The sequence below is a fragment of the Amblyraja radiata genome, chromosome 15 (assembly GCF_010909765.2).
Source record: "Amblyraja radiata isolate CabotCenter1 chromosome 15, sAmbRad1.1.pri, whole genome shotgun sequence".
NCBI lineage: Eukaryota > Metazoa > Chordata > Chondrichthyes > Rajiformes > Rajidae > Amblyraja > Amblyraja radiata.
In genome coordinates, this window is record NC_045970.1 from 49593356 (window position 1) to 49616900 (window position 23545).

Genomic DNA, 23545 nt, shown 5'->3' on the forward strand with positions numbered 1-23545 from the left:
CCCCGCCCACCCACCCACCCCACACCCACCCCCCCCACACACCACCCCCCCCCCCACACCACCCCCCCCCACACCCATCCCCCCCACACACCACCCCCCCCACACACCACCCCCCCCACACACCACCCCCCACACACAACCACCCCCCCCACACCTCCCCCCCCACACACACCACCCCCTCCCACACACCACCCCCCACACCATCCCCCCCACACACACACCCACCCACACACACACACCCACCCCCCCCACCCCACACACACCACCCCCCCCCACACACCCCACACACACCACCCCCCCCCCCACACCACCCCCCACACACACCACTGAATGGCGGTGCTGGCTCGAAGGGCCGAATGGCCTACTCCTGCACCTATGTTCTATGTTTCTTTGAACGCTGGAGAGAGATTTGGGCCCCATACCTGAGGAGTAGACTTTCCAATGTGACGGGAGTGCTTTACTGTTCGTTGTATCGGACATCGTTGATAGGAATACAACAGTTAATAGGAATACAAGCTCCATCTGATTTCTTCTCCAGCCAAATTCACAAGTTATAGGAGTAGAATTAGGCCAATCAGCCCATCGATTCCACTCCGCCATTCAATCATGGCTGGTCCCTGCCTCCTAATCCTATTTTCCAGCTTTCTCCCTTGACACCCGCTCTAACCAAGAATTTGTCTATCTCTGCTGTTAAAAAAAAATCCACTGACTTGGCCTCCACAGCCCTCTGTGGCATTGAGTTCCACAGATTCACCAGCCTCTGACTAAAGAAGTTCCTCCTCACCTGCTTTCTGAAAGAGTGCCCTTTAATTCCGAGGCTATGACCTCTGGTCCTAGACTCTCCCACAAGTGGAAACATCCTCTCCACATCCACTCTATCTATGCCTTTCATTATTCTGTAAGTTTCAACGAGGTCCCCCCCTCGACCTTCTAAACTCCAGCGAGTAGAGGACCAAACGCTCATCATATGCTAACCTGCTCATTCCTGGAATCATTCTCGTAAACCTCCTCTGGGCCCTCTCCAGAGCCAGCACATAGATACATAGATACATAGAAAATAGGTGCAGGAGTAGGCCATTCAGCCCTTCGAGCCTGCACCGCCATTCAATATGATCATGGCTGATCATCCAACTCAGTATCCCGTACCTGCCTTCTCTCCATACCCCCTGATCCCTTTAGCCACAAGGGCCACATCTAACTCCCTCTTAAATATAGCCAATGAACTGGCCTCAAATACCCTCTGTGGCAGAGAGTTCCAGAGATTCACCACTCTCTGTGTGAAAAAGTTTCTTCTCATCTCGGTCCTAAAGGATTTCCCCTTTATCCTTAAGCTGTGACCCCTTGTCCTGGACTTCCCCAACATCGGGAACAATCTTCCTGCATCTAGCCTGTCCAACCTCATAAGAATTTTGTACGTTTCTATAAGATCCCCCCTCAATCTCCTAAATTCTAGCGAGTACAAGCCAAGTCTATCCAGTCTTTCTTCATATGAAATCCTGACATCCCAGGAATCAGTCTGGTGAACCTTCTCTGCACTCCCTCTATGGCTATAATGTCCTTCCTCAGATTTGGAGACCAAATCTGCTCACAGTCCTCCAAATGCGGCCTGACCAGCGCCTTATGGAGCCTCAGCACGACATCCCTGTTTACAACCCACTCATTCATGGAATTATTGTGCAAAATGTTCGATGGCGTACTCAGGGGCACCTGGTAATTGACAGATAGTTGGACCTGGGACCACTGTGCCTGTTGTCGTTTTGATATTGCAATCCCTTGGCTCGTAGCCCCATCCAGACAAAGGGCATCAACGATGCCAACACTACCATGTTATATTAGGACCAAGAGCGGCTTCATTTGCTTATTTAAAATTTAAGAAAATTGAGTTTACTTTGGAGCTACAGGCCCTTCGGCCCAGCGGGTCCGCACCGACCAGCGATCCCCGCACATTAACACTATCCTGCACACACTGGGGACTTTTTTCGCATTTGTACCAAGCCAAGTAACCTACAAGCCTGTACGTCTTTGGAGTGTGGGAGGAAACCGAAGATCTCGGGAGAAAACCCACGCAGGTCACGGGGAGAACGTACAGACTGTTGTGTCCTGGAGTCACCACTAGAGGGCTCTGTCTAGAAATGAAGCCCTCGAACACAACATAGACAAGCACCCGTGGACAGGATCGAACCCGGGTCTCTGGCGCTGATAGGCAGCAGCTCCGTCGCTGCACCGCCGTGCTGCCTATTATTAGTAGATCGGCACGGTGGCGCAGCGGGTAGAGCTGCTGCCTCACAGCGCCAGAGACCCGGGGTCGATCCTGAACACGGGGTGCTGTCCGTACGGAGTTTTGCACGTTCTTCCCGTGACCTGCGTGGGTTTTCTCCGGGTGCTCCGGTTTCCTCCTGACCAGATAAGTTACTCTTCTGCGCGACTCTTTAATGGAACTGTTTATGCTTCTGTATTTTAGAGCATTCTGATCACGTGGACGAAAGGTTTCAAGGCAAGCGGAGTGGAGGGATCAGACGTGGTAAAGCTCCTACGCAAGGCCATCGACAAGAAAGCGGTGTGTTTACCACTGCGTGGTATTAGTCAACCCTTCCTTCTTTCTTACTTTCAACGTCACAGTGGCGCAGCGGTAGAGTTGCCGCATCACAGCGAGCGCCAGAGACCCGGGTTCAAACGGGATTTGTACGTTCTCCCCCGTGACCTGCGTGGGTTTTCTCCGGGTGCTCCGGTCTCCTCCCACACTGCAAAGACGTGCAGTTTTGTAGGTTAATTGGCTCCTGTTTGCAACCTTCACGTGGTCCGCCCCGTTTCGACGAATGCAATCAACCCGGCGTGCACAATCAAAAAAAGATCAAATGGAACAAGTTGTCCTGCAACTTTAGGCTGTGCACGCCATACGCAAGAAGAAGAAAAAGGTCCTGTTAATTGCCCCCAGTGTGGGATAGAACGAGTATACCGGTGATCGCTAGTCGGCCCGGACTCGGTGGGCTGAAGGGCCTATTCCACACCGTATCTATAAACTAAACTCATCAGCAAAATGGTGCGGAATTGTAGTGCAAGCTGAACTAGTGGAAAATAAAATATTAGAAGCACTATCGGGGCTTAAGTGAATGAGTGCCTTCTCTCGGCAGAGCTCCCCCCTGTGGTGGGAGTGCGGCTGTCTCCTTCCCCACTGCATCCAACACCAGTCCTGATCCTCATTAATCTACATCATCGACAACACAGTGCAAAGGCACACTAGAAAACCACATGGGATAAAACTCTGAAAAATAAAACACTCTCTCTCTCTCTCTCTCTCTATCTCTCCCTCTCTCACTCTCTCTCTCTCTCTCTCTCTATATATATATATATATATATTTATTTCTATCTCTATTTCTCTATATATCTCGATATATATATCTATCTTTCTATTTCTCTCTATCTCTCTCTATCTCTCTATCTCTCTCTCTCACTATCTCTATTTCTATATCTGTCTATCTCTATTTTATCTCTCTATATATATATATCTATCTCTATCTCTCTAGGTTTGTCGGTTAATTGACTTGGTTATAAATGTAAAATTGTCCCTCGTGGGTGCGTGGGGGTAGTGTTAATTTGCCGATGGGCCGAAGGGCCTGTTTCCGTGCTGTATCTCTAAACGAAACTAAAATAAGGCCCATCAAGTCTCTTCGATCATGGCTGATATATCCTTCCCTCTCAACCCCATTTTCCTGCCCTCTCCCCATAACCCCTGACATCCATACTATGAGGAAAAACTTTTTCACCCAGAGAGTTGTGAATCTGCGGGATTCTCTGCCACAGAAGGCAGTGGAGACCAATTCACTGGATGTTTTCAACAGAGAGTTAGATTTAGCTCTTCCGGCTAACAGAATCGAGGGATACGGTGAAAAAGCAGGAACGGGGAACTGATTCTGGATGATCAGCCATGATCATAGTGAAAGACGGTGCTGGCTCGAAGGGCCGAATGGCCTACTCCTGCACCTATTTTGCCATGTTTGTGCTGCTCAGGAAATGGCTGATGGCTGAGAAATACTTTTCTCTTCCCTTTCTCCCCCCAAGGAGTATGACGTGGACATCATGGCCGTGGTGAACGACACAGTGGGCGCCATGATGACCTGTGGGTTTGACGACCAGCGCTGCGAAGTCGGCCTTATCATTGGTAAAAATGTTTTTAAAATCATCATTATTGTCTCTACTACTGAGCCGAAGTACTGCCATGTCACTGGGAACCCTGAGTGTGAACTCACTACCATTGTGTGTGTGTACCATGTCACTGGGAACCCTAAGTGTGAACTCACTACTCTAGTGTGTGTCATGCCACTGGTAGCCCAAGTGTGAACTCACTACTATAGTGTGTGCACCATGCCACTAGGAACCCTGAGTGTGAACTCACTACTACAGTATGTGTGTGTGCCATGCCACTGGTGACCCTGAGTGTGAACTCACTACTATAGCATGTGTCATGCCACTGGTTGACCGAGTGTGAACTCACTACTATAGTGCGTGCACCATGCCATTGGGAACCCTGAGTGTGAACTCACTACTATAGCGCATGTCACCCCGATGGGAACCCTGAGTGTGAACTCATGACTATAGATGCGCCATGCCACTGGGAACCCTGAGTGTGAACACATTACTAGCTGTATCACCCCGATGGGAAACCTGAGTGTGAACTCACTACTAGGTGCATGCACTATGCCACTGGGACCCTGAGTGTGAACTCACTACTAGTCATGTGCATCTTTATACTCACTACTAGAGAGTGTGCGCATTCCCACCATGCTCCTTGAGAGTGAACTCACCATTGGGGTGGGTGCACCATCCCACTGGGGTCCCTGAGTGTGAATTCACTACTGGATGTGTGTAACATTCCGTTGGTGTTGAGAGGGAGAGATAGTTCAACCATGATTGAATGGCGGGGTAGGCTTGATGGGCCGAATGGCCTAATTCCTCTCCTATAACTGTGCTGTATGTATAACTTGAAGATGTCTGTGACTGGGCCGTGGAGCTGTGGAAGAGCGTTTGTCGGCACCGGGCCTGTACTCGCTGGAGTTTAGAAGAATGAGGGGCGCCCTCATCGAAACGTACAAAATAGTGAAAGGCTTGGATAAAATGGATGTGGGGTGGATGTTTCCACTAGTGGGAGAGTCTAGGACAAGAGGTCATAGCCTCAGAATTAAAGGACATTCTTTTAGGAAGGAGACGAGGAGAAATCTCTTTAGTCAGAGGGTGGTGAATCTGTGGAATTCTTTGCCACAGAAGGCTGTGGAGGCCAAGTCAGTGGACATATTTAAGGCAGAGATAGATAGATTCTTGTTTAGTGTGGGTGTGTCAGGGGTTATGGGGAGAAGGCATGAGAATGGGGTTGGGAGGGAAAGATAGATCAGCCAGGATTGAATGGTGGAGTAGACGATGGGCCGAATGGCCTGATTCTATACCTATCACTAATGACCTTAGGATCTTAGTGTGTCAGCACGGACTCTGTGGGCTGAAGGGACTGTTTCCATTTGGCATTACTAAACAAACTACAACAGATAGATTCTTTAGTCAGAGGGTGGTGAATCTGTGGAATTCATTGCCACAGAAGGCTGTGGAGGCCAAGTCAGTGGACATAATTAAGGCAGAGATAGATAGATTCTTGATCACTCTGGGTGTCAGAGGTTATGGGGGAGAAGGCAGGAGAATGGGGTTGGGAGGGAGAGATAGATCAGCCGTGATTGAATGGCGGTGTAGACTTGGTGGGCCGGATTCTGCTCCTATCAGGAATCACTCCAGCATTTTGTGCCCATCCCAATACAGGTGTCGGGGGGTAATGGGGGAGAAGGCAGGAGAGTGGGGTTAGGAGGGAGAGATAGATCAGCCGAGATTGAATGTGCGGTGTGGACTTGATGGGCCGAACGGCCCGATTCTGCTGCTGTCACTTCTGACCTGGTGACGTGTGTGTCCTTCACCCCCGCACCCCAGGCACGGGGACGAACGCTTGCTACATGGAGGAGCTGCGGCACATTGACTTGGTGGAAGGGGACGAGGGGAGGATGTGCATTAACACCGAGTGGGGGGCGTTTGGTGACGACGGGTCGCTGGAGGACATCCGTACCGAGTTTGACCGGGAGCTGGATCGCGGCTCCCTCAATCCGGGGAAACAACTGTACGTCCGCGCGGCACCGCCTCAACCTCCCCGATCCTTCCCGGTTGCCAAACACCTCCCCTCCCCCTCCTCCTTCCCCATATAACCATATAACAATTACAGCACGGAAACAGGCCATCTCGGCCCTACAAGTCCGCGCCGAACAATTTTTTTTTCCCCTTAGTCCCACCTGCCTGCACTCATACCACAACCCTCCATTCCCTTCTCATCCATATGCCTATCCAATTTATTCTTAAATGATACCAACGAACCTGCCGCCACCACTTCCACTGGAAGCTCATTCCACCCCGCTACCACTCTCTGAGTAAAGAAGTTCCCCCTCATGTTACCCCTAAACTTCTGTCCCTTAATTCTGAAGTCATGTCCTCTTGTTTGAATCTTCCCTATTCTCAAAGGGAAAAGCTTGTCCACATCAACTCTGTCTATCCCTCTCATCATTTTAAAGACCTCTATCAAGTCCCCCCTTAACCTTCTGCGCTCCAGAGAATAAAGACCTAACTTATTCAACCTATCTCTGTAACTTAGTTGTTGAAACCCAGGCAACATTTCCCCCTCCCCCTCCCCATTCCCCCCTCCCCACTCCCCTCCCCATTCCCCCCTCCCCATTCCCCCTTCCCCCCTCCCCCCATCCCATTCCCACACTGACCTTTCTGTCCTGGGCCTCCCCCACCATCAGAGTGAGGCCCAGCTCATATTTCTCTTGCGCAGCTTACACCCCAGCGGTATGAACATTGACTTCTCTAACTACAAGTAGCCCTTGCTTTCCCTCTCTCTCTCTCTCCATTCCTCCCCCTTCCTGGTTCTCCGACCAGTCTGACTGTCCCCCTGATCTAATGTTGTCTCGGTTTGCTTCTCCTGGCCAACAATGATCTATTCTACATTCCCCTCTTGATTTTCTCATTTTCACACCTTGCCCTTCCTTATCTCCGTGTCTCCCTCTCCCCCGACTCTCAGTCCGAAGAAGGGTCTCGGCCCGGAAACGTCGCCCATCCCTTCTCTCCAGAGTTGCTGACTGTCCCGCTGAGTTACTCCAGCTTTTTGTGTCTATCTCCTGAATATTGACTTCTCTATCTTCCAGTCACCCTCGCTTTCCCTCTGGCCATCCCTCCCGTTTCCCAGTTGTACGACCTGCCTGACTGTCCCCCCTGATTTTATTTTGTTCTCTGCCTGCTTCGATGTCATTCTTCCCTTAGCTAACAATGATCTATTCCTTGAACTGCACCTCCTTTGATGTTTCATTTTCACACCTTGCCCTTCCTTATCTCCGTGTCTCCCTCTCCCCCGATTCTCAGTCTGAAGGAGGGCGTCGACCCAAAACATCACCCATTCCTTCTCTCCAGCGATGCTGCCCGACTCGCTGAGTTACTCCAGCATTTAATGTCTACCCGGCGTTCTGCTAAACCTCTTCTGCACCCTCTCCAAAGCCGCCACATCCTTCCTGCAAAGGGGCGAGCTGCGCTACATGCCGTACTCCAAATGCAACCTATAAAGCTGCCTGACTCTTCAGCTCAATGGCCCCCGGCCGATGAAAGCACGCCCCACCACAAGCCCTTCTTTACCACTCATAGTCGATGTGCACTTCTTGCAGGTTTGAGAAGCTGATCAGTGGGATGTACATGGGGGAGCTCGTGAGGCTCATTCTCGTGAAGATGGCGAAGGAAGGGCTGCTCTTTGAAGGGAACATCACACCAGAGCTCCTCACCAAGGGCAAGCTGGAGACGAAGCATGTATCTGCCATTGAGAAGTAAGTAGTGCTTTAATGCGACGGTATTAGATCCACAGCAGGGTCTCTCTCTCCCCACCATGGTCGCAGTTTCTGTCCGAAACAACGTGGGCTAAATCCTGATACAGATCCAGATAACTTGGAGGGGAGGGTGGGAGGGCGGCTGCCTGTTTCCGCTCTGAGTCTCGAAAAGTTAACAAAACTATAAACTGAGATAGACACAAAAAGTTGGAATAACTCAGCAGCACAGGCAGCATTCTCTGGGACGGAAGGAATGGGCGACGTTTCATAGAAACATAGAAAATAGGTGCAGGAGTAGGCCATTCGGCCCTTCGAGCCTGCACCGCCATTCAATATGATCATGGCTGATCATCCAACTCAGTATCCTGTACCTGCCTTCTCACCATACACTCTGATCCCTTTAGCCACAAGGGCCACATCTAACTCCCTCTTAAATATAGCCAATGAACTGGCCTCAACTACCTTCTGTGGCAAAGAGTTCCAGAGATTCACCACTCTGTGTAAAAAATGTTTTTCTCATCTCGGTCCTAAAAGATTTCCCTCTTATCCTTAAACTGTGACCCCTTGTCCTGGACTTCCCCAACATCGGGAACAATCTTCCTGCATCTATCCTGTCCAACCACTCAAGAATTTTTAAAGTTTCTTTAAGATCCCCCCTTAATCCTAAATTCTAGCGAGTACAAACCGAGTCTATCCAGTCTTTCTTCATATGAAAGTCCTGACATCCCAGGAATCAGTCTGGTTTCACGTCGAGACCCTTCTTCAGACTGAGTGTAGTCAGACTAACTAAACTAAGTATAGTTCGATGAAAGCTGCTGTTTTCATCGAAAATAGGCGCAGGAACAGGCCATTCGGCCCCTCCAGCCAGCACCGCCATTCAATATGATCATTCAAAATCAGTATCCCATTCCTGCTTCCTCCCCATATCCATTGATTCCGTTAGCCCGAAGAGCTAAATCTAACTCTCTCTTGAAAATTCTCTCCAGTGAATTGGCCTCCACTGCCTTCTGTGGCAGAGAATTCCACAGATTCACAGCTCTCCGGGTGAAGAAGTTTTTCCTTATCGCTGTAACTCTAAAGTCGATTTTTTTTTTGCCGCTGCAGAAGCAAAGGGGGTTTGTCGAAGGCGGACGAGACCCTGACCCGCCTGGGGCTGGAGCCGTCGGAAGAGGACTGCATCGCCGTCCAGCACGTCTGCGCCATCGTATCCTTCCGCTCGGCCAACCTCAGCGCCGCCGCCCTGGGGGCCATCCTCACACAACTGCGGCACAACAAAGGAGTGCCGAGGCTCCGGACCACCGTGGGAATGGACGGGTCCCTATACAAGATGCACCCGCAGTAAGTCTACCCCCCCCCCGCTCCCACCGTCACGTTCCCCTTCCAACCCCGAAACATCGACACAAAATGCCGGAGTAACTACGATACGATGTGATATGGATGGAATACAGGTTTAGAGGGATATGGGCCAAGCGCAGGCAGGTGGGACTAGTGTAGCTGGGACATGTTGGTCGGTGTGGGCAAGTTGGGCCGAAGAGACTGTTTCCACACTGTTTCACTCTGTGACTCTCCGATAGAACTTTATTTATCCCAGGAGGGAGATTGATCTGTCGACAGTCATAAAAACACAAAATACATGAAATGTGAAATTAAAGTGGCGAGTGGAAAGGATTGGGGGTGTGCAAGTATTGTGGAGGGAGGGGGGGGAGTCAGTCTCAGTCTCAGTCTACCCCACGACAGAAGGGGGAGGAGTTGTACACTTTGATAGCCACGGGGAAGAAGGACTACTCATGTGAAAAACTTTTTGTTACGTGCTACTCAGTCAGCGGAAAGACAATACATGATTACAATCGATCCATTTACAGTCTATAGACAGATGATAAAGGAATGATGCCGTGTAGAGACACATGATAAGGGAACCGACCCTCTTTCGTCAGAGGGTAGTTAATCTGCGGAGGCCAAGTCAGTAGATAATTTTAAGGCAGAGATGGACAAATTCTTGATAGAACTTGATTAGAACAATCCCTTAAGAATTTTAAGAAGGAACTGCAGATGCTGGAAAATCGAAGGTACACAAAAAAGCTGGAGAAACTCAGCGGGTGCAGCAGCATCTATGGAGCGAAGGAAATAGGCAACGTTTGGGGAGTCTGCATCCTGGGGGCATGAACTATTTCCTTCGCTCCATAGATGCTGCTGCACCCGCTGAGTTTCTCCAGCTTTTTTGTGTACCTTGAGGTACCGAGGTCTAAGCGGAAGCTCAGAGGGGATATAGAGCCTTTTCTGTTGCTGCTCCGGCACTTTGGAACACCTTGCCGTTGCACATCAGACAGGCCCCCTCACTGTCCATCTTCAAATCCTCCCTAAAAACTCATTTTTATTCTCTGGCTTTCGACACTGGCTGAGACATTGCTCCTGTTCTTAGTGCTTTTAATGTCTTTTAATTTTTACTGTTTTTAGTCCTTCGTTTTACGGTTTTTAATGGTTTGTAATAACTTTTTGTCCATGAGTTCTCATGTACAGCACTTTGTGTCAACTGCGGTTGTTTAAAGCGCTTTATAAATAAAGTTCATTATTATTATATTATTATTACCTTAAGAATTTTACATGTTTCTATAAGATACCCTCTCATCCTTCGAAATTCCAGTTTCACTCTCACCCGAGTCAGGTGACTGCATTATCGCAGGTGGCTGAGGTGGACTCCACGCACATCATGTTTGTTTAACTAGCCTGCACTCACCACGCGCGCACACTAGTTCTGGTCAAATTACCCTTTTATTGGGAGATGTTGCTGTAATTTCTGTCATTCATTTTGGTTCCTCCATTTTCTAAATAGGCTGTTATCTGGGTCAATAAAACAGGCTGCGCGGTTGTATAACCAGGGCGGTTGTTGCTCCATAAATGCCAGAACTAATCCATTTTGTGCGTCCGTCCATTGAACCGTTATCGATTAGCCAAGAGCCAGCTCGAGGCTTTCCATTGACTACTTCCTCCTCAGTGGGTCGTGTGTTTATAGCTTCCCAGGAACAGTGCAGCACAGGTGCAGTGCAATAGACAGCAAGTTAACCATATAACCATATAACTATTACAGCACGGAAACAGGAAACACTTATTCTCCCCTGGTCCCATCTACCTGCACTCAGACCATAACCCTCCATTCCTTTCCCATCCATATACCTATCCAATTTATTTTTAAATGATAAAATCGAACCTGCCTCCACCACTTCCACTGGAAGCTCATTCCACACAGCTACCACTCTCTGAGTAAAGAAGTTCCCCCTCATGTTACCCCTAAACTTCTGTCCCTTAATTCTGAAGTCATGTCCTCTTGTTTGAATCTTCCCTACTCTCAATGGGAAAAGCTTATCCACCTCAACTCTGTCTATCCCTCTCATCATTTTAAAGACCTCTATCAAGTCCCCCCTTAACCTTCTGCGCTCCAAAGAATAAAGACCTAACTTATTCAACCTTTCTCTGTAACCTAGTTGCTGAAACCCAGGCAACATTCAAGTAAATCTCCTCTGTACTCTCTCTATTTTGTTGACATCCTTCCTATAATTGGGCGACCAAAATTGTACACCATACTCCAGAATTGGTCTCACCAATGCCTTGTACAATTTTAACATTACATCCCAACTTCTATACTCTATGCTCTGATTTATAAAGGCTAGCATACCAAAAGCTTTCTTTACCACCCTATCGACATGAGATTCCACCTTCAGGGAACTATGCACAGTTATTCCTAGATCCCGCAGCGGTAGAGTTGCTGCCTTACAGCACCAGAGACCCGGGTTCGATCCTGACTACGGGCGCTTGTCTGTACGGAGTGGGTTTTCTCCGAAACCTTCGGTTTTCTCCCACACTCGAAACCCGTACAGGTTCGTAGGTTAATTGGCTTGACATAAATGTAAAATTGCCCCCAGTGTGTGTAGGGTGGTGTTACTGTGCAGGGGGGATCGCTGGTCGGCGCGGGCTCGGTGGGCCGAAGGGCCTGTTTCCGTGCTGTAACTCTAAACTAAACGACACAGGCCTTCGGCCCACAATGCGCGTGCTGGACATGATGACAAATTAAATGGATCTCCTCCGCATGCATGTGATCCATATGCCTCCATTCCCTGCATAGCCGTGCCTGTCCAAAAGCCTCTTAAACGCCACTGTTGTATCTGCCTCCATCGCAATCCCTGGCAGCATGTTCCAGGCACGCTTTATCATTTACTTTAGAGATTCAGCGTGAAAACAGGCCCTTCGGCCCACCGAGTCCGCGCCGGCCAGCGATCACCTCATACACGAGCAATATCCTACCAATTGGGGACAGTTCACAGCAGCCAAGCGACTTACAAACCTGCATGACTTTGGCGTGTGGGAGCAATTAACCATATAATATAACCATATAACAATTACAGCACGGAAACAGGCCATCTCGACCCTTCTAGTCCGTGCCGAACACATAATCTCCCCTAGTCCCATATACCTGCGCTCAGACCATAACCCTCCATTCCTTTCCCATCCATATAACTATCCAATTTATTTTTAAATGATAAAAACGAACCTGCCTCCACCACCTTCACTGGAAGCTCATTCCACACAGCTACCACTCTCTGCGTAAAGAAGTTCCCCCTCATGTTACCCCCAAACTTCAGTCCCTTAATTCTCAAGTCCTGTCCCCTTGTTTGAATCTTCCCTACTCTCAGTGGGAAAAGCTTTTCCACGTCAACTCTGTCTATCCCTCTCATCATTTTAAAAACCTCTATCAAGTCCCCCCTTAACCTTCTGCGCTCCAAAGAATAAAGCCCTAACTTGTTCAACCTTTCTCTGTAACTTAGTTGCTGAAACCCAGGCAACATTCTAGTAAATCTCCTCTGTACTCTCTCTATTTTGTTGACTTGGCTTGGCTTGGTAAATTTGTAAACTGTTGCCAGTGCGTGTAGGATGGTGTTAGTGTGCGGGGATCGCTGGTCGGCGCGGATTCGGTGGGCCGATGGGCCTGTTTCCGCGCTGAATCTCTAAACTAAACTTTAAAAAAAACTGGACATACCATATGTGTTTAAAAAGGAACTGCTGATGCTGGAAAATCGAAGGTAGGCAAAAATGCTGGAGAAACTCAGCGGGTGCAGCAGCATCTATGGAGCGAAGGAAATAGGCAACGTTTCGTCCCGAAACGTTGCCTATTTCCTTCGCTCCATAGATGCTGCTGCACCCGCTGAGTTTCTCCAGCATTTTTTGTGTACCCTGGACATACCATAGCTAACTAAGCAAAGAAACCACGGAGAGACACAAAATACTGGTGTAACCCAGCGGGACAGGCAGCTTCTCTGGGATGGAAGGAGTGGATACGAGGAATTCTATCCAGAGTTACCGCTGTGTCCTTTCCCGCTGAGTTACCCCAGCATTTTGTGTCTGATCTTCGGTCTAAACCAGCCTTCCGACAACAAAGAAACTATGGAGTTCAACTAAAAGACCGAAGGCTAAAAATGACTAGCAGACAAAAGGCACTGGACATTGAATGACCGACTTTCACACAGAACACACTGCTGATAAACAGGGCTCCTTATCTACACAGGGTGATTGGGATGTATCGAGTACTGCTCACTATGAAGGGACCATTGTTCGCAGTTCTGTCCAAGGTCCTATCAGTTGTAACCTTGAGTTCACGAGCTGATCTTCGCCACTGTGGTTTAGCAAACTGTTCCCAAACCGTTAACGGTCTTTTTTAATAGACTAACCCCGTCTTTTTAGTGTGGTTTCATTTAGAGATAAAGTACGGAAACAGGCCCTTTGGCCTGCCGAGTCCGTGCTGACCAGCGATCCACGCACACTAACACACTGGGGACAATTTATCATTTTACCAAACCAATCAACCTACAAACCTGCTCGCCTGGCGCCGTGACTCGCGGATGTCCAGCTTGGCCAGGCCTAGGAGTAATCGGACCAGGACATCTTCTGCCCCTACCCTCTCCCCTCCGCACAGGGTGTCCAAAGATGGGGGTGGTGGGTGTGAAATGCAGCCAGAAGGCAAGGAGCAGCCTCTTTAGACATTGGAACAGGGGCTGCAACCTCACACGCTCCATGTGGACGTGGAACACAGGCTCGTCCAGCCCGCAAAAATGGCAGGCGGCTGGCGAGTCTGTGAACCGCGAGAGAAACAGAATGCACGGGACTCCTTGGCGCAGTGCCCTCCACCCCCAGGTCCCCGATGTAGAGGCGGGAGAATCCCTGCGTAGAGGGACCCTCGCTGGGGGGGGGGGGGGAGGGGCCTTCTCGCGACCAAAAGGCAACACCGACCGCCATTTTGTGTGGCGTCTCTTTTGCAGGTTTGCTCGGCGGTTCCAGAAGACGGTGCGGCGCCTGGTGCCTGACTGCGAGGTGCGGTTCCTGCTCTCGGAGAGCGGCAGCGGCAAGGGGGCCGCCATGGTGACGGCGGTGGCCGAGAGGCTGGTCTCGCAGCGCAAGGAGATGGACAAGACGCTCGCCACCTTCACCCTCACCCGAGAGCAGCTGTTCGAGGTGAAGGGGAGGTTGAGGAAGGAGATGGAGATGGGGCTGCAGAAGAAAACCCACGAGGCGGCCACGGTGAAAATGCTGCCCACCTTCGTCCGCAACACCCCAGACGGAACAGGTACCCCGACACACACAAACTTTGCTTCAGACTTTAACCCGGAAACAGGCCCTTCGGCCCACTGAGTCCGCAGTGCCCCAGACGGAACAGGTGCCCCGATACACACAAACTTTAGACTTGAACTCGGAAACAGGCCCTTCGGCCCACTGAGTCTGCAGTGCCTCAGACAGAACAGGTACCCAGTTACACACAGACATTTACTTTAGACTTTAGCGCGGAAACAGGCCCTTCGGCCCATTGAGTCCGCACCGACCAACGATCCCCGCACACTGACATCAACAGAGAGTGGTGAGTCTGTGGAATTCTCTGCCTCAGAGGGCGGTGGAGGCAGGTTCTCTGGATGCTTGCAAGAGAGAGCTAGATAGGGCTCTTAAAAATAGCGGAGTCAGGGGATATGGGGAGAAGGCAGGAACGGGGTACTGATTGGGGATGATCAGCCATGATCACATTGAATGGCGGTGCTGGCTTGAAGGGCCAAAGGGCCTACTCCTGCACCTATTGTCTATTGTTTATAACACTAAGGGGGGCACGGTGGCGCGGCGATCGAGTTGCTGCCTCAATGCCAGAGACCCGGGTTCGATCCCGACTACCGGTGTTGTCCGTACGGAGTTTGCACGTTCTCCCCGTGACCGCGTTGGTTCTCTCCAAGATCTTCAGTTTCCTCCCACACTCCTAAGAGGTTTGTAGGTTAATTGGCCTGGTGTATGTGTAAATTGTTCCTTACGTGTATAGGATAGTGTTAATGTGCAGGGATCGCTGGTCGGTGGGCCGAAGGGCCTGTTTCCATGCTGTATCTCTAAACTAAACTATCCTACACTACTACAAAGTGAGGGGTAGCAGAAACAATGAAGGATGGGACAAACTCTGGACATTGTCCTCAGCCCCGCTTCTATGTTATAGTTAAACAAGTGCTTGTTAGTATTAGATTCTGTTCCAGACGTTCTGGTGTTAGTTTAGTTTAGAGATACAGCGTGGAAAAAGAGGCCCTTCGGCCCACCGAGTCTGTGCCGACCAGCGATCCCCTGACACTAGCATTATTCTACACACTAGGAACAATTTCGAGAAGCCATTAACCTACAAGCCTGCACATCTTTGGACTGTGGGAAGAGACCCGGGAAGAACGTACAAACTCCGTAAGGCAGCTCCCGTAGTCAGGATCAAACCCATGTCTCTGGCGCTGTAAGGCAGTAACATTTCTGCAAAAGTCAAATATTTTACCAAAGCCAAATTAACCTACAAATCTGTGCGTCTTTGGAGTGCGGGAGGAAACCGGAGCCCCCAGGGAAAACCCACGCAGTCATGGGGGGAACGTACAAACTCCGTACAGACAGCGCCCGTAGTCAGCATCTCTGGGGCTGTAAGGCGGCAACTCTACCACTGCGCCCCCTTGCAGCCCGTGTTCCCAAACCAGGATGCGATAGGATGCCTTTCCAAACAAAAATCACACGTGGACATAAACCAAGCAGCAACAATAACGGGTTGTTAAATTGCTTTATAATTTATTCACAGAAAATGGAGACTTTGTGGCTCTTGATCTCGGAGGGACCAACTTCCGTGTTCTGCTCGTGAAAATCCGCAGCGGCAAAAGGCGATCAGTGGAGATGCACAACAAGATCTACGCCATCCCTCTGGAGGTCATGCAAGGCACGGGGGAAGAGGTAAGCCGCCATCTCGGTAAATCAGTTGCCTGAAAGTTGGTTTCGTTTAGAGATCCAGCGGGGAAACAGGCCCCTCGGCCCAACGTGTCCGCGCCGACCAACGAGGTATGAGGGCGGCAGGGTGGCGCAGCGGTAGAGTTGCTGCCTCACAGCTCCAGAGACCCAGGTTCGATCCCGACTACGGATGCTGCCTGTATGGGGTTAGTACGTTCTCCCCGTGAACAGTAAACTTGTAAGATTGTCCCTGGCGTGTGGGATGGTGCTCGTGTGCAGGGTGATCGCTGGTCGGCGCGGACTCGGTGGGTTAAAGATCCGTGTTGTCTCTCTAAAGTCTAAAGGTATTGGCATGTGTCGAGCTTTGAACAAAGAACAGTCGGCCTTCATCAGCCTGATAAACAGCAGGGAGCTCCTGGTGCCTGTAACTGGCCCCATATCAAAATGTAAACATCATTCAGCCTAAACTGCCTCCATTGAGTGATCCTGTGTTTAGATTCCAGATTAATATCCCATTAGCTGAAACACAAAACCGCTCCCTCAGCAGGATCTGACCAAACAGTTTTGTTTACTTTAGAGATACAGCGTAGAAACAGGCCCTTCAGCCGACCGAGTCCACGCCGACTATCGATCACCCGTCCACACTAGTTCTATGTGCTATCCTACTTTCTCATCCACTCCCCACACACCAAGGGGCTTATCTTCCAGAGGCCTATTAACCTACAAAACCCGCACGTCTTTGGGATGTGGGGAGGAAACTGGAGCAACCGGAGGAATCCCACGCAGTCACAGGGGAAACGTGCAAACTCCACGCAGATGGCAACCGAGGTCGGGATCGAACCCGGGTCATCGAGTCAAACAGCGTGAAAACTGGCCCTTTGGCCCGATTTGCCCACGCTGACCAACATGACCCATCTACACTAGTCCCACCTGCCTGCGTTTGGCCCTTATCCCTCTAAACCTGTCCTATCCGTATACCTATCTAAATGGTTTTTAAATATCTTGATAGCACCTGCCTCAACTACCTCCTCCGGCCACTCGTTCCATTCACCCATCACCCTTTGTGTAAAAAAAGTTGCCCCTCGGGTTCCTATTAAATCTTCCCCATCACTCACCTTAAACCTATGTCCTCTAGTTCTCGATTCCCCTACTCTGGGTGAAAGACTCTCTGCATCAACCCGATCTCTACCAATAAATGAATTAAATGTTGTTCTTACTTAATCTCAAAAATAAACCCAAGCCGCTTGGGAAAACGGACGGCACAGTGGTGCAGCGGTAGAGTTGCTGCCTTACAGCGGCAGGGACCCGGGTTCGATCCTGACTACGGGTGCGTGTCTGTACGGAGTTTGTACGTTCTCCCCGTGACCTGCGTAGGTTTCCTCCAGGAGCTCCAGTTTCCTCCCACAACATCAAAGACGTACAGGATTGTAGGTTAATTGGCTTGGTACGAATGTAAAATTGTCCCCAGTGTGTGTAGAGTAGTGTTAATGTGTGCGGCGATCGATGTCGGCATGGGCTCGGTGGGCCGAAGGGCCCGTTTCCACGCTGTATCTCTAAACTAAACTAAAACTAAACTCGAGGAAGGAACTGCAGATGCCGGTTTAAACTAAAAGAAGTGTCTGGAGGGGTATCATGCTGAATGTGTGCTGAGCATCTACTGATATTAACCGTTGGGGGAGTCCAGAACCAGGGGTCACAGTTTAAGAACAAGGGGTCGGCCATTTAGGACTGAGATGAGGAAAAACTTTTTAACCCAGTGAGTTGTGAATCTGTGGAATTACCTGCCACAGAAGGCAGTGGAGGCCAATTCACTGGATGTTTTCAAGAGAGAGTTAGATTTAGCTCTTAGGGCTAACAGAATTATGGGATATGGGGAGAAAGCAGGAACAGGGTACTGATTCAGCCAAGATTATATTGAATGGCGTTACTGGTTTGAAGGGCCTGCACCTATTGTCTATGTTTCTGTGTGTGATTGTTTCTTCTCATTTCCAGCTCTTTGACCACATTGTCCATTGCATCTCGGACTTCCTCGACTACATGGGCATGAAGGGGGCCCGCCTCCCGCTCGGATTCACCTTTTCCTTTCCCTGCGAACAGAAGAGTTTGGACGAGGCAAGTGAAACACTTTGAAACGAAAAATGTGTGTCATTGCTCACTCCAACGTGGATTGCTGACCCATAGAGTGATACAGTGTGTAAACAGGTCCTTCTGCCCAACTTGCCCACACCTGCCAACAATGTCCCAGCTACACTAGTCCCACCTGACTGCGCTTGGTCCATATCCCTCCAAACCTGTCCTATCCGTGTAGCCTTGGGTTTATAAGATTCAGAATTAGGCCATTTGGCTCATCAGGTCTACTCCGCCATTCAATCGTGGCTGATCCATCTTTCCCTCTCAACCTCATTCTCCTTCCTTCTACCCATAACCCCCGACACCCATACTAATCAAGAATCTCCGCCTAAAAAATATCTATTGGCTTGGCCTCCACAGCCATCTGTGGCAATGAATTCCACAGATTCACCACCCTCTGACTAAAGAAATTCCTCCTCACCTCCTTTCTAAAGGTACATCCTTTAATTCTGAGTTTCTAGACTCTCCCACTGGTGAAAACATCCTCTCTTCATCCACTCTATCCAGGCCTTTCACTATTTGGTAAGTTTCAATTAGGTCCCCCACTCATCCTCCAGCGAGTACAGGCCCAGTGCCGTCAAACGCTTATCATAAGTTAACCCACTCATTCCTGGGATCGTTCTCGTAAACCTCTGCTGGGCCCTCTCCCAGGCCAGCACATCCTTCCTCAGATACGTGGCCCAAAACTGCTCACAGGTGGTTCAATTTTGGCGTGGAGGAATTTAATGATGTAATAATGCTAAATAACAGCCATTTGTCAGTCCGCAATTCCTGGCATTGAGTCGCGAGTGGTGACTCCACTTCTGGTGGGATTTGCTTACCAGATATGCATCAAATTATGTCATTCCCCTGTAACATTCCCGATGGAGCAATGTGGAAGAAAATCAATGATAGAGCGCGGAAACGGACCATGCCAACCCCGTACGCTCGCACTGTCCTGCAATCGAGGGACAATTTACAATTTTACCAAAGCCAACTGATCTACAAACCTGTACATCTTTAGAGTGCGGGAGGACACCGAATCACCCGGTGAAAACCCACGTGGTCACGGTGGAGACATGCAAACTCCATGCTGACAGCACCCGTAATCGGGATCGAACCCGGGTCTCTTGAATTGGACTTTGCTGGACTTTATCTTGCACTAAACGACATTCCCTTCATCGCGTATAGGAAGGAACTGCAGATGGTAGTTGCAACCGAAGATACATACAAAATGCTGGAGTAACTCAGCGGGACAGGCAGCATCTCTGGAGAGAAGGAATGGGTGACGTTTTCGGGTCGAGACCCTTCTTCAGTCCGAAACGTCACCCATCCCTGTTCTCCACAGATGCTGCCTGTCCCGCTGAGTTACTGCAGCATTTTGTGTCTGTTGTCCCTTTATCGTGTATCTGTACGTTGTGGACGGCTTGATTGTAATCACATACAGTCATTCCGTTGACTGGATAGCGCACAACAAAAAAGCTTTTTGATGTACCCTCGGTGCACGTGACAATAAACTAAACTGATGAGTGATCGATGGTCGGCGTGGACTCACCGGGCTAAGGGGCCTGTTTCCGTGCTGTATATCCAAACTCACAAAAACGATCCCAATTCTTATCCTGGTCCATTTTGTTCTTCCTAATCATAGCCCTTGTTCTAACCTCTGGATAGAAACATAGAAAATAGGTGCAGGAGTAGGCTATTCGGCCCTTCGAGCCTGCACCGCCATTCAATATGATCATGGCTGATCATCCAACTCAGTATCCCATCCCTGCCTTCTCTCCATACCCCCTGATCCCTTTAGCCACAAGGGCCACATCTAACTCCCTCTTCAATATAGCCAATGAACTAGCTTCAACTACCTTCTGTGGCAGAGAATTCCACAGATTCACCACTCTCTGTGTGAAAAAAGTTTTTCCTCATCTCGGTCCTAAAAGATTTCCCCCTTATCCTTAAACTGTGACCATTCTGGACTTCCCCAACATCGGGAACAATCTTCCTGCATCTAGCCTGTCCAACCCCTTAAGAATTTTGTAAGTTTCTATAAGATCCCCCCTCAATCTTCTAAATTCTAGCGAGTACAAGCCGAGTCTATCCAGTCTTTCTTCATTTGAAAGTCCTGCCATCCCAGGAATCAGTCTGGTGAACCTTCTCTGTACTCCCTCTATGGCAAGAATGTCTTTCCTCAGATTTGGACTTTCCTCAGATGGTTTATAGTCTGTTCACCCAGTGCCTTTCCGAACAACATCGCCCTTGCACAACGCAATGTTGATTGCAGACCATCTTTCTATGTTTCTACCATCGACCTCCCAACTGAACCATCCGACCACAACCAGAGAGTGGAGCAGAACTACTATCTGCCTCATTGGTGACCCTCGGACTATCCTTGATCGGTTTTACCTTGCACTTAACGTTATTCCCTTATCATGTATCTGTGCACTGTAAATGGCTCGATTGCAATCATGTATTGTCTTTCGGCTGAACGCACAGCACGCGATAAAAAGCTTTCCACTGTACGCGGGACAATAAACGAAACTGAACAGAACTCATCTATTTTCTCATTTGAAAATTATTTTTACGTTAACGGTGAAATGATACTTTGATTTCCCTTTGTCTTTGTCAGGGCATTCTTCTTAAATGGACGAAAGGCTTTAAGGCGACAGATTGTGAGGGAGAGGATGTAGTTACTATGCTACGTGACGCCATCAAAAGAAGGGACGTAAGTAAACAAGTTCCAATCAGTGCTGCTTCCTTCATTCATTTAGACTTTTATTTCTTTATAGAGTCACAAAGTCATATAGTACCGAAACAGGCCCTTCGGCCCAACTTGGCCTTGCCATATAACCATATAACCATATAACAATTACAGCACGGAAACAGGCCATCTCGGCCCTTCTAGTCCGTGCCGAACACTTATTCTCCCCTAGTCCCATCTACCTGCACTCAGACCATAACCCTCCATTCCTTTCCCGTCCATATACCTATCCAATTAATTTTAAATTTAAATGATAAAATTGAACCTGCCTCCACCACTTCCACTGGAAGCTCATTCCACACAGCTACCACTCTCTGAGTAAAGAAATTCCCCCTCATGTTACCCCTAAACTTCTGTCCCTTAATTCTCAAGTCAACCCAAAATGCCCCATCCACACTAGTCCCATCTGCCTGCGTTTGGCCTATATCCCTCCAAACTTTTCCCATCCACATCCCTGACAAATGTCTTTCATATGTTGTTATAGTCCCTGCCTCAACTACCTCCTCTGGCAGCTCTTTCCATGTAACTTTCTATATGTGTGAAAAAGTTGCCCCTCGAGTTCCTATTAAATCTTTCCCCTCTCACCGTAAACCGATTCTTGATTTTCCTATTCTGGGTAAAAGTCCTAGGAGCAGAATGAGGCCATTCGGCCCACCAAGTCTACTCCGCCATTCAATCATGGCTGATCTATCTTTCCCTCTCAACCACATCCTCCTGCCTTCTCCCCTTAACCCCCTGACGCCCATACTAATCAATCACAAAAAACTCAGTGCATCCTCCCGATCTATTCCCCTCATGATCTTATACACCTCTATAAGATCACCCCTCATCCTTCTGCGCTCCAAGGAATAGAGTCCAACTCTGCCCAAACTCTCCCCATAGCTCAGGCCCTTAAATCCTAGCAAAAGCTTTATAATATTATAGATCAGGGCACAAGTTAATCATTGGCGTATGTAATATAATTGCGCACAGTTAAATAGAATAAACAGCACACAGAAATAGTCCATTCAGGCAGTTATTTTGCTTTGATACTTCTCGTATCTTTCCTCACCCTGTACCACAAATCTCTAATCCACAGGCGGTTTTTTTTCCAATTATTTTTCGTGACCTGGGAACTGCAGCCAGTCCCGGGAAAGTGAGCTGGTCTGGGCGCTACACTCAGTCCCGGGACAGGCCATCCGCTCACCGATAGATGTGGATCTATCAAAAGGATTTGAGTATAGGAGCAGGGAGGTTCTACTGCAGTTGTACAGGGTCTTGGTGAGACCACACCTGGAGTATTGCATACAGTTTTGGTCTCCTAATCTGAGGAAAGACATTCCTGCCATAGAGGGAGTACAGAGAAGGTTCACCAGACTGATTCCTGGGATGGCAGGACTTTCATATGAAGAAAGACTGGATAGACTCGGCTTGTACTCGCAAGAATTTAGAAGATTGAGGGGGGGATCTTATAGAAACTTACAAAATTCTTAAGGGGTTGGACAGGCTAGATGCAGGAAGATTATTCCCGATGTTGGGGAAGTCCAGAACTATGGGTCACAGTTTAAGGATAAGAGGGAAGTATTTTAGGACCGAGATGAGGAAAACATTTTTTACACAGAGAGTGGTGAATCTGCGGAATTCTCTGCCACAGAAGGTAGTTGAGGCCAGTTCATTGGCTATATTTAAGAAGGAGTTAGATGTGGCCCTTGTGGCTAAAGGGATCAGGGGGTATGGAGAGAAGGCAGGTACAGGATACTGAGTTGGATGATCAGCCATGGTCATATCGAATGGCAGTGCAGGCTCGAAGGGCCGAATGGCCTACTCCTGCACCTATTTTCTATGTTTCTATAGGTGTCCGACCCAAAACGCCACCTCTCCACATTCTCCACAGCTGCTGCCTGACCCAGGGAGTTGCTGCAACACTGTGTGTGTGTTCCACGCAAGATTCCATCATCAGCAGGTCCTTGCATCAACTTAAAGAATTCATGACATGTCTGGGAGGGAGGCTGCTTTGTTTCAATCCTGCCCAACGTTAAGAAATTGCTTGCGAGAAATCGGTTTTGAATGTTTGAGGTCAATGGTTTTGAGGAGAGATTTAACTGAGGGGCAACGTTTTCACTCAGAGGGTCAAACAAGTCGCCAGAGAAGACACAAAATGCTGGAAGGAACTCAGCGGGTCAAGCAGCATTTCTGGAGCACATGGAATGGCGACGTTTCAGGTCGGGAAGTCTGAATGAGGTTGATATTTGTGGCATTACGACAGCAGGGAGGAATCCCATGATATTCAAATAGACAACAGGTGCAGGAGTAGGCCATTCGGCCCTTCGAGCCAGCACCGCCATTCAATGTGATCATGGCTGATCATCCTCAATCAGTATCCCCCCCCCCCCCCCGTTCCTGCCTTCTCCCCATATCCCCTGACTCCGCTATCTTTAAGAGCCCTATCTAGTTCTCTCGTGAAAGTATCGAGAGAACGGGCCTCCACCGCCCTCTGAGGCAGAGAATTCCACACACTCACAACCCTCTGACTAAAACTCTTTGCGAT

The 23545-nt window shown here is 49.1% G+C and overlaps 1 protein-coding gene across 1 annotated transcript in view; it reads left to right on the forward strand.

Annotated features, from left to right (window-relative positions):
- The window catches only part of LOC116981371 (hexokinase-1-like), a 48972-nt gene that overhangs the window by 12846 nt on the left and 12581 nt on the right, over positions 1-23545 (forward strand). Inside the window, exons 4-12 of the mRNA XM_033034380.1 lie at positions 2462-2557; positions 4060-4159; positions 5965-6148; positions 7737-7892; positions 8997-9230; positions 14198-14502; positions 16012-16160; positions 18147-18266; positions 20887-20982. Of these exons, the coding sequence (XP_032890271.1) occupies positions 2462-2557; positions 4060-4159; positions 5965-6148; positions 7737-7892; positions 8997-9230; positions 14198-14502; positions 16012-16160; positions 18147-18266; positions 20887-20982 (1440 nt within the window). The remainder of the gene's footprint in view (positions 1-2461; positions 2558-4059; positions 4160-5964; positions 6149-7736; positions 7893-8996; positions 9231-14197; positions 14503-16011; positions 16161-18146; positions 18267-20886; positions 20983-23545) is intronic.